At 42.9% G+C, this 12,050-nt stretch overlaps 1 protein-coding gene and 1 long non-coding RNA gene across 7 annotated transcripts in view; one reads left to right on the top strand and one right to left on the bottom strand.

Moving 5' to 3' along the window:
• The first annotated feature begins 550 nt into the window (after positions 1-550).
• Positions 551-7,916, top strand: LOC128341698 (uncharacterized). Its single transcript, XR_008314516.1, has 3 exons — positions 551-1,079; positions 1,270-1,354; positions 7,809-7,916. It is a non-coding gene; the product is annotated as an uncharacterized LOC128341698 (long non-coding RNA).
• The window catches only part of SLIT3 (slit guidance ligand 3), a 731,964-nt gene continuing 726,698 nt past the window's right edge, over positions 6,785-12,050 (bottom strand). For all 6 annotated transcript variants that reach the window (XM_053288108.1, XM_053288109.1, XM_053288110.1 and 3 more), the window contains one exon: positions 6,785-11,521. In XM_053288108.1, coding sequence (XP_053144083.1) covers positions 11,283-11,521 — 239 coding nt within the window. In that variant the 3' untranslated portion in view covers positions 6,785-11,282. The remainder of the gene's footprint in view (positions 11,522-12,050) is intronic.

The following is a 12,050-nucleotide window of genomic DNA, read 5'->3' as shown; positions in this document are numbered from 1 at the left end:
TGAAGAATCAGGATATTTTGAATAAAGTTCTGAAGGAGTACTTGCGAAATTATTCTTCATATGCCAGTGAATAGTAACTGCCTTGTCGTTAGCACTAACCCTTTAAATTGTATTCTCCAGAAGTGTCTTTCTAGGTCTCTGGCCAGGGGTGGCTCTATAACTGAGTGGCTGTGTTCCGTGAACACGGGCTGCTCAGGGCTGCTCCTGCAGGAGAGTAGGGATGTGCATGAACTACACTGGGTGGCTCGATGGTGACGGGGGGTTGCACTTTAAGGGCAGGGGAGGGTGCACTTACCCCTCCCTCCACTTTCCCCTCACTGGTGCCCGGTTTTCCTCAAGTCCTATGGGGCGACAGCATACTTCCCTGCTTCCCCGTTTCCTCTTCAGCCAGAAGTAGCTTGCGCGTGAGTGCCCGGGGTGGCAGGGAAGTACGCTGCCGCCCCGTAGGACTTGAGGAAAACTGGGTGCTGGTGGGGGGAAAGTGGAGGGAGAGGTAAGTGCACCCTCCACTGCCCTTAAAGTGCCACCCCCCACCACCATTGAACTTTGAACCACCCGGTTCTGGAACCTGTTTGGAGGCCTGTAAAAGGGCCTCCAAACAGGTTTGTGCACATCCCTACAGGAGAGGGGGGCTGCCTTGGGCCCTGTGAGGGGAAAGCTGCCTCAGGCCCAGCCATTTGACACCTTTGCTGCAGGCCTGCTGCCTGGCCCACCATTCGCTGCCTGCGACCTGCCCCTTCACCTTCCCTCCTGCCCACTTCTAGCTTCTACAGGCCTCTGTAGCTCTATCTGGCTGCAACAGCTGCAGTGGCTTGCTGCCCTTTCATCATAGTGTGGCATAATGACATCACAGCCTGGCACTAAGGCAACAGGCCATGATGTCATTATACTGCACCACAGCTGACAATGGTGGACAGGGTCATGGAGGCCAGGGTGCAGTTGAGCCCAGGAGGCATGGGCCCACCAAACATTTTGGACATGAGGCACCGCCAATGTCACTATGCCATCTCTGGCTGTGGAGTGCCAGGAATTCTCAAACAGGACAGTTCCAGGGTTTGTTGAAGCCACATTTGAATTTGGTTAGTGACTCGTCACTTGTCTTTTAACCCTTTTTGTCACGCACTTTAAATTTTTTGCAAATTTAATAGCAGTGATCACATGCCATGGGATATTAAGAGAAAAGTTTTGATGTGCATAGAAATAAATTAAATTACTAGGAACAGCAATATTCACATATTGTGCTTTCTACATTATTTCAAAAATGCACAGGATTCCATGTTGAGTACATGCTTGAAAACTGATTGTGAATTACTAATGGAAAAATGAAAATGCAATGGCTCTATAAACAACAGAGGTAAATTCTTTTCTTTGGCGGCTGACATCTAGACTAAGGAAGCACTGGCACTACTGTCGGTGGAGTGGAGCTGGGGGCAATTTTTGCCAGTCTTCCATCTGCAGCCCATTGTGTCTCCTGAAAATGTCCCCGAGGGTCACATGACCCTCCCGTTTCACCTGTGCAGCATGAATCTAGATGTCAGCTATTGTTACATTAGTCCCAACTGCAATTTGGTTTCCTTAATATTGTAAGTTCATTTATTTTAAAAAGTTTATATATTGCCTTCTGGGAAACCATGTGAGCTATCTGATCACATGTAACAGCAAAGTAAATAATGGGAGGCAGTAGGGACTCTTTCCCAAATTGCTACTTCACCTAAGATCAGATAAAATGAGCTTGTCCATACTCCTCCTGTCTTATGCTGGATTGGAACAGCATCCCAGCTATGTTAGCATGATGTTAGACCAGCATAGCCCGGTATAGGATTCTCTGGTTAGAGGTTAGTGAAAGACCTATAGCCTCTAGTTCTTAGACGTGGATGGTTCCTAGATTTGTATTTGTTGCATTAACATCAGAGGTGGCACAAACCTCCATAATACCCAAGGCAGCACAGCAAGCCACTGCCACCCAGCTCTCTACCCCAGACACCTTGATTCTGCTTTTCCTCTGCCCTACTTCCCTCATGGCATGCAGAGTATACCACTCTTCCCCTGCCCCCAGCTTTTTCTCTTTCCCCCTCTTGCCCCAGTGGGGCTGCTGCTGATTACCTCTTTTCTTTCATCCCACGCCCGCAGAGCTTCTTTACCCCCTTACCTCACCTAATAGCAGCATGGCACCACTGCTCTCATCTTCTGCTGTGTCATAACATAATTAAGGTCCTTCTGCTCCCACTTTGGACATTTTCAAAAGCCAGAGGGGAAGGGGAGGGGAAGTGCCAGGCTAGAGCGGCACTTTACTCCCTCCCTACATTTTTCTCCTCCTTTCCCCTCTGGAGGAGGAGGAAGAGAGCAGTAGTGGTAGCTGCTGTGCTGCCACTGGGTAAAGGTTTGGAGGGGCAGTGGATCAGCAGAGGTGGCCAATGGACAATCTGCTGTCTCTGCCTCACCTGACTTCACCAGCAGGCCAATACGTTAACATTTGCATCTAATTGAGACACAGAATTATATATAAGCTTGCTTGCTTTATCAGCACACCTGGAAATTCTGTTCTATAGAAGACCGAAATAAAATAATGTAGCATATGCTTAATGGCTTCAATAGAAGCTAAGATCTGCCTCTTTATATAGGGTTTTAATTTGGGGTTTAAATAGGTTTAGCTGAAGATGGAAATGCCTATGATGTAATCTCAAATCCATCTGAAAATGTGACTTTTGAAAGTTGTTACCCACAAGACGTTCCAGATTTCTCCTGGTATTATTTAAAACTATTACTGTTTCAGCAGTGACTTCATCCATGTCTGCTTTGCCTTAGCATAATTCATGTTCAGTACAAGGAACTTCTTTGAAAGAATGCTGACTGCATAGAAAGATATGCATATATTTTGTCTTGGAAAGCTTTGCTTTTTACAGATGCATAAACCAGCATATGTTAAAAGGTTTACAGTGGCAAAATCCTTTGCACATTTTCTTGACAGTAACTGGTATTGATTTCAATGGGACTAGCTTCTGAATAAACATGTACAGAATTGCACTTCATGGATGGCCCTGCAGCAAGCATTAAGTGTGAAATTAATGGAATGACGTCATTTGATGGCATTGAACTATTCCCAAAGAGCACAGTGCTAAGATCCTGAAAGTCCCAGAGGAGTGTTTAGAGTAGCAGCACTGTTGTCCCACTCTGGAATGTTAAGTTGCTCAGTCTGATCCTGTCTGAACTCTGATCCAGAGTTCTTGGTCAATTGATGATGTTCATCACCCCATATTCACCCTGTGAGCAGCAGCTCTGACCCACTTTGAATCACTGGATAATATTTCAGAATACTTACCAAGGACTTGGGTGAGTCACTGGAGAGATAATTTGTTCTAACATTTAGGATTACGGGGAGGTAAGATGAGGGATGGGGAAGAATTTAATAAGTAAAAAACAACAAGTGTGCTGTCGAGTTGGTGTCGACTCCTGGTGACCATACAGCCCTGTGGTTTTCTTTGGTAGAATACAGGAAGGGTTTACAATTGCCATCTCCCACGCAGTATGAGATGATGCCTTTCAACATCTTCCTATATCGCTGCTGCCCAATATAGGTGTTTCCCATAGTCTGGGAAACATACCAGTGGGGATTTGAACCGGCAATCTCTGGCTTGCTAGTCAAGTCATTTCCCCACTGCACCATTATGTGGATGGGGAAGGATTTAACTGCCCCATTTAATTGCATCACTTTTGAAGTTAAAGTTAGCTCCTCAATCCCTATTTTACACGTGAATGATGTATACATGAACAAGCCAACATGGGTGCTACCATCATGCTTATTTTGACCCTGAGACATCTATGTCCATCCTGAGATATTGGAAGATGAAGCTCATACTTGCTGCATGTCAGAATTGACACTAGGCATAAGATTCTTAAAACATCCCAGCTGAGGTTATTAAAAATATGGTTGCTAACACTATCCTGTCCCTGTAGAATGGTTTTAAGAAATACAAATTACTTCCAGCTGAACATTGATTCTGCCTTAAGTTCAAAATGATTTCTGCCCAGTCTCAGCATAGCCAAACATGATCATTGGTTTTCAAAAAGCCCCATTTCTTAGCATCTGCTACTGGTTCATTATCTCATTCATGGAGAAACAGCATGATACAAGGTACACTTGGGCAATTGTGGTAGACATGGGTCCCATTCTCATGACCAAAGGCTGGGTAAGCACTGGTGCTCTCTTGTAGCCCTATCTCTCCTCCTTTAACCATGTTCATTTATAACACCACTCTTCCCAATCTGTGGTCATGTCCCTTTCCCAAGAAATCAATACCAGCCACTAATAGTTCAGGAAGATATCCAGACTTAAAAAAAAAAAGAAAAGAAAAAAAAGAAAGACTTTGGCTTACAAAAGGGAACCAAGTCCAAAACCCATGGTAGCCATGGCTGGTCAAAAACCTACTCCCTGTATCAGTGCAAATCAGTAAAGGGGGAATTCCAAAGTTGGAAATCCCACCTCCCTCACCAGGAGATATCAAAAATAGTGCTCTGAGTTGTGCGGTGACTGTCTGAGTGTTGTAGCAAGTCTCGGGAGCTTCCGGGGGTGGGCAGGGAGTGATGTCAGCCTGCTTGGGAAGCCTGCATTGGCTTCTGTGCATGGTCGTTCCACTCAGAGCTTCTTCCCATGAAGAAAGCCTAAGTGGAACTACCATACCCAGAAATCCGTGTGTCCCTCCAGCAGCTGCATAGGCTTCCCTGACTGCCCCACATCACTCCTTGTTTGCCCCCTGGAAGCTTCCATGACTCACTGCACCGTGTACCCATCCCCGCACCAGTGCTGAGTGGGCAGTTAAAGGCCTCCACCGCACTACCCGGGGCACTTGTCCTGTGTTCTGATGCCTACTGATGGTGTGGGCTGGGATTTCCAACACTGGAAATCCCCCTTTACTGATTTGCACAGCCGTACCTTTGTATATGAAACCACTATTTTCAACATAAAGAAATGCTTCAGTTTATTTCATTTTTAGAATCAAATAAGCCAAACACAGAATGAAACACATCCATTTTTGACAATAATGGTGTACAAAGGCTCCATTTATTTGCTTTGGTGCAGATGTCCAAGGCTGACTAGTCTGATACGAAGTTCTCTATCAAGGCTGCAATCAAAACACATATTCTAGGGATTAAGTATCCTTAATATGATATCCAGATGGTATTCTTCTGGATTGCCTGCGTGGACTGGGTGTAGGGGGCAGTGGTTCTGCTCATACCTCTCGAGAAGATTTCTGAAGGTGTTACTTAGAGACTGCTACTCTACAAACTGAGAGCTTTTGTATGGTATCCCTCAGGGCTCAATTTTGTCTCCAATGCTTTTAACATTTACATTAAACTGCTGGGAGAGATCATCAGGGGATGCATGATGATGGTGCAGGGCGTTATCAGTACGCTGATGACACCCCAAATCTACTTCATGTCCGCTTCATCAGGAAATGGCATAACTTCCTAAATGCCTGCCTTGAAGCAGTAATGGGCTGGATGAGGGATAACAAACTGAGGCTGAATCCAGATAAGATGGAACTGCTCATTGTTTGGGAACAATGAGCTGCAGTTTGGGAAATGGGATAGATCTGCCTATTCTGGATGGGGTTACACTACTCCGAAAGAAACAGGTTCGCAGTTTGGGAGTACTTCTAGACTCCCAACCCTCTCTCTGATACTTCAGGTGGAGGCAGTGGCTAGGAGTGCTTTTTATCAGTTTCGATTGGTTCACCAACTGCACTCTTTCCTGGAAGTGAGTGACCTTAAGATAGTGGTGCGCATGCTGGTAACCTCCAGGCTTGGCTTCTGCAATGCACTCTATGTGGGGCTGCCTTTGTATGTATTCTGGAAGCTGCAATTGGTGCAGAATGCTGCTGCCAGATTGGACTTTGGGACATCCCATAGAGACCATTTTACTCCAATTTGAAAAGAGCTACACTGACTACCAGTAGGTTTCTGGGCAAAATACAAAGTGCTGGTCTTATTACCTATAAAGTCCTTAATGCCTTGGGCCCACGGTATTTCAGGTAATGCCTTCTTCGTTATGAACCCCACCACCTATTAATATATGCAGGGGAGGTTCATCTGAGGGTGCTGCCAGCTCGTGTGTTGGTGACTTAAAGGTGTGCCTTCTCTGTAGTTGCCCCAGGACTGTGGAATGCACTTTCTGTTGAGATTAGAGCTGCTCCATCCCTGTTGACCTTTAGGAAACAACTGAAGATGCATCTCTTCAGCAAAGCTTTTTAGTTAGTTGGCATTTTTATGGATATTTTAATCTGTTTTTTATATGTTTTAACTGTTCTTTGTTTTATGCTGTAAACTGCCTAGAGACTTAGGTAGTGGGCAGTATACAAATTTATTGAATAAATAAATAAAAGCCATTCAAGCTCAACGAGAGCAACTTCTGAATAAATATGCTTAGAACTGCAGTACATGACCCTGATGTGAGGGGCCTCAAGTCAGCTCTGTAAACTGGATATTTTTGTAGCTGAAGTCTTGATTCCCCCTGTTTATTCACAAGCGTTCAATGAATTCACCTGCATAAATCCAGAAACTGGCAAACTACTTCATACCAGCTGATACTGTTATCAATCTCTAGAGGCTGCAGAAATCTTTTACATGATGTGAATTCACTGTGTGGTCCTAGTCCAAGAGGCAGCATTTGTAGTAAGAATATCTGGAAGATGCTCAGTCAGTTGAATCAGGTGAAAGTACAGGGGCGGGGGGAGGGATCACCCAAACAGGAAGAAAAATGACTTGTACAGCAACTCAGGACGAGGTATAATAGTCCATAATTCACAATTTACTTAAATTCATTACATCACAATAGGACAATCTAGTAACATACACAAAATTCATATCAGTCCATATTGCCAATGTACAATCTTTATAGGGTTAGCATCTTTCTTTATATTAATTTTTTTTAACGTAAGCTACTGCAGTCCATTTACAGTAGCTGAACCATACTGTCATTTAGGCAGTTGAGAGAGATCTAATTAACACTTTTAAAACTAACTTCATAGACCTTTTGGCACTTTAAAAACAAAACAAAACCCCCCAGAAAACTAGATTCTATATACCAGTTGCTACAAAGCACAGCATAGACCATTCAATACTATAAAACAAATAAAGTGTCTTTTCTTCTAGGTCACCACATAATCCAAGTATGTATTGATGGAACAGGGCCAGCCTTAATCTACTGTGGCTAGTTCTTGCTGCACCTCTCAGTTTTTCAAACATCCTTGAAATTATTTTACAGAATGCTGATGGCCTTTTTTGCCTTGTCTAATAACACAATGAATTAAAAAAATACAAATGATTCATGTGGAAGATGTACCCCCCCCCCTTTTCCTCTGCTCCTATCTAAACAAACATTTCTCATTTTCTCTCTGGCAGTAAGCTGTCTGCAAGACAGTCGCCTTGCAGAACTGAAACATTGCTACATTAGTAGCATTTCAACTGTCTATTCTGGCTAGATTTCCACTCTCTGCAACAGAGGCAATACTTCTTGGGTAACAAATGCCATGAACAAGAATAAATCATTAGGAAACAAAATGCTTGTGCCAAAGTCTTGTTTACATAAGAGAGTGTTGTTGCATTTGCTTTTGCAAACTTTTGGTCTCTGCAGACTGCAGAACATTTCTACATTATAAATTCCAGCTGCTACTAGCATCACATATTGTGCTCAAAATAACAAATCCCACTTTCTGTAGCGGCTTTTGCTTTCCCATCACTCCTGAACTGTATTATTTCAATCAGTTTTTGGCAAAGTAACTAGTGATTGTTTTATGTTACACTGATTGCAGGCTCCATGTACTACTATTTATTCTGAAAGGCGACTATTGTGTCAGTTGTTCCCCTCCTGCCTGAAATTATCCTGAGAATCCATGAGGAAATCTGAACAAACTATTGTGGCTAACAAAAGACTGTAATTAGAATAAAGACTCTTAAGCATTTTCAGACTCCTGAATTCTGTAGAAGAGGGTAAGATGTATGTAGCATGATTAAAATCTATTCTTTGGGGGGTGGGAGGCTGTGCTAGTAATGGGTGAGATTCACGCCCACCCACCTACCCCACCTTTTTTTTTTTTTTTAAAAAGGGATGGATGTCCTCTACTGGAAAGGGTCTGATCCTAGGTTCATGGGATTTTGCCAGTACCTCAGAATCAAACTGGAATGTGGAGAGCTAAAGTCTCTCTTAGGCACTTTTGAAAATTCCACTCTTTCTCACTGATGGCTTCTTAGAATTATAGGTTGCCCTATACCGCACATGCAAGCAAAACAAATGAAACAAAAAAGGGACCTGAGAAAATAAGCTAGATAGGTTTTGTGGTTATACAACATGTTGAAGGCGTTTATGGTACTCAACAAGTACTACATTCCTAAGAGCAATGTCTCACTTTTAATTTCACCCCGCTCTCCAAAGCTCCATTCTGAAGATGGTTTACTCATTATCCCCACACCCAATGAAACTGCATGAAACAATGTCCATGTTAGCCCTTGTTCAGACTTTATTTTAAACAGCTGCATGCGAGTACAGCCATCCCAAAGCTGTATGCGAGTACAATCATCTGGAAGTCCCTCCCAGTGTGTCACTCTTCATGGTTACTGCAGCATTGGTCTGAAGAGGCAAATGCAGTAACCATGATGGTGGGTGTTTCAGTGAGTGGCAGGTCTGGGTGCCCAAGCCTGCTGATCACAGAAATGCCTGTCATTTCCATTATGTCATTTGCCGCCTCCGACAATGCTGCAGTAACCAGGAAGAACATGGGTGGATGGCTGAGTGAAATGCTGGGCGGGACATCCAGAGCACTTTTGGACAGCTGTACTCACAGCTTTTAAAAAATAACATCTGAATAGGGCTATTGTGGCTGTTCTATGTGGTAACTATATGTAGAGTAGCTTGCCGTGTGGACCTCTGTACTGCTATCATGTGGAGACGTTCCATGCCCTTGCTAGCAGTCACGAGAAATACCTAGCAGTGGTTTGGAGACAATTCATGTAACAAGCCATTCTACACTGCCATGTGTATCAGCAGATGCTATTACAGGGAGCTGCCAGATGGGACAAGCAGTGGATCACATACTGAGAAGTGCTGTGCAAGCTAAAGGATGCTTTATTCACATATGGTGATATTCATAGATTCTCCATTCCCTCTGCTGCCCTCATTACCTCCCCAAAATATGTCCTGGAATTTTCTCCAACTCTCAAGGACATATTTTTGTGGGGAGCATTTAGGGCCATAGAAGGAAGGGTATTGGCAAAAATACCCCCTCTCCTCGGTGTGCAAGTGAAACATTGTTAAAACTTCATGCACAACACTTGTCAGTATGCAATTAGTGTAGACTGGACTTGAATGTGAATTTGTCATCCTGAAACATTGTTTTCAAGCTCACCACACATAAGGCCTTACTGAAAGGAGTAATAATATAGTTGTGTTTATTTAATGGGCACTGTGGCAGAGTGCTTGAAGTAAGTGAAATATTCCTCCGCTGAAGACGGAGGAATTTTAAAACGGATTGTCATAGCCTGGTAAGGCAGTTTTTCAGTGCATTCTTTACATTTTGCTTTGCAATCTAAGGCTACCTAAAATCACATGGATTTACAAGTGAAGAGGTCACCATCACTACCACCATTAGTAACAGGTGATTACTATTCAATCTGTTTCCTGAATGTGAAAATGCACGGACATACTCACACTGACTGCTCTGCATGTAGAGGATGGGAGCCAACAGGGGGAGGTGGGTTATCAGAACAGAGTGCTTCTCCATATGGGGAGGGGCAAAGGAGGATGTGCCAAGTAAGTGGATTATCCCCTGTGATATTGAGTAGATGTTACGTAGTGCATCTGTTACTTTTTAAAAATAATAAAATAAAATGTGACTCATATTCATCTTTTGCACAAGTGGCTGTGCCAGAGAGTAACAATAATTGATGATTAACACAACAGTTTGAGAATCAATTGTACACAGAAGACAAAACATATGACTACAATTTCCAGATGGTTGGACTCGCTTCTGAATCTCTAATTGCTATGGGGTTTGATCAAGTCAATAGAATTCTAGAACAATGTCTTCTAGATATTGAATCACAAGAAGAGAGAAGCAAACTCCCTAACTGTATTAAGAATTGGTGGGTCACCTCAAATTTAACTACAGCAAGCTATCTTTACAAGCTGACATGTCCAGCCCATCGGCGCGCCCTCACCTTAGGTTGTTATAATGCTGTCCCATCAGCTTGGATGGAGGGGAGATACAAAAAGATACCCTATCACCTGTGCAAGTGCTCCTTTGGATCAGACCAAGTTGATAATTTGGCTCATATTTTACTTCATTGTAAATTTTACAGCACTCCACATAGCAAATTGATTTTACCTCTGTTAGAGAACCTTCAGGGAAGACCAATGGACTTTTATGTAACCGATCTTATTGCAGATGACTGTATTTGTTACTTCTTGTGTCACTAGATTTTGTGCCATTGAATATAGGATTCATCAAGCAATGGCGAAAGCCCCCCCCATCAGTTAGGTAAGGATGTCCATGACTGGGTAAACTTCCTCTATCTAAATGTAACTGTGATAGACTGTACCAACTGCATTGAATGTTAACTTTGTATTATAATGCTGAAATCTGGTCAAGTGCCGTAATAAAGATATTGATTGATTGATACTACCTACTACAACTGCATTAATATGTGCATGACAGAATCTGTGTGTAGGTCCAAGCAGCTGCAGCATCATGGTGTGCTTTTTTGGCAACGGTATCAAGTGGATCCACAATATTGACAAACACAACTAGCTGTTTAATTATCAGCTGAAAAATATTAACTGAGCATGCCTGAACAGGAAAGACAACTGAAAGTTACAGCTCTTGAGATGTGCATCTATCCAAATCTCTCAAGGCTCGTTTCACTATTTCTGTGGCAGATCCTTTGAATTACCTTCACATCTGGCCATCGTGCAAAGCTTATCAACTATACTCTGTTTTTTTATCCCTGTGTTTACGTTTGGAACATTTTTTCCAAAATATTTTTTTTACAACTGTTAAAAAAAAAAAACCATAGTAAAAATAACGCACTATATGATACATATACCCCAAACGGTCAGATACTTTATATAATAAAAGATGAAAATAGTCATTTTCCATAATAAAAATAACTTCTATTTTTGCTTATTTTACAATATACTTAATATTCTCTTCTTCACTTAAAAGTAAATAGGTCCCGTTTTTCATAGCACATCAGAGTCGATACAGAGGGGCAAAAGAGGCTGAGCAGGCTGCTTATAAACACTTTGCACAGCCACATTCCACATGCCTCTCTAGTTCTTCTGTGAAGGAAGAGCCATCCACACACTGGAAGACGTATTTCCGCCTTTTACTCCGGAGGGCAACACAGCACTGACCATTTCCACAGCTGCCGTGACATTCCATGCGAGGTACCTTGACAATGGAGACACATGAGAGAGGACCTTGTTGCTTCCGAATCAGTTCACGAATGATCTCTCCTTGGCACAGGTTCTCTGTTAGGTTGAAGAAAGACTCAGTATGAGGAAGTTCATCCTTTGCTTGGCAAAAAGCCTGAACAACAACATGGGATTCACACGTTGACTATCCTTGACTTATGCTGGCTGGACAAGGATAAGATGGTTATCAAGTGCATGTGTGTTGGTAGATTCTCAAGATGCTCACATTACATGGGCATAACTTTGGTCTACTGATAGACTGGAAAATCTGATGCTGGTGTAACACCACCACCACTTTTCAACAGGAACATTCTCAAAACGTTTTTCACAGGTGGTGAGGGGGGAGAAGGATAATAAAAAGAAGATATTTCCCCTCCCTGAGCAGAATGGGGTTATTTCATTGTGGCTTCAAGTTGTGAGAACAGAGAGTATACGTGGGAGGAAAGCTGGTTTTGTGGCAGCAAGCATGAATTGTCCCCTTTGCTAAGCAGGATCCACCTGGTTTGCATTTGAATGGGAGACTACATGTGAGCACTGTAAGATATTCCCCTTAGGGGATGGAGCCGCTCTGGGAAGAGCATCTGCA

This window comes from Hemicordylus capensis, chromosome 2 (genome assembly GCF_027244095.1).
Source record: "Hemicordylus capensis ecotype Gifberg chromosome 2, rHemCap1.1.pri, whole genome shotgun sequence".
In the NCBI taxonomy this organism is placed as follows: Eukaryota; Metazoa; Chordata; class Lepidosauria; order Squamata; family Cordylidae; genus Hemicordylus; species Hemicordylus capensis.
Note: the sequence above shows the minus strand (reverse complement) of the source record. Positions and strands in the feature narration are given on the sequence as shown.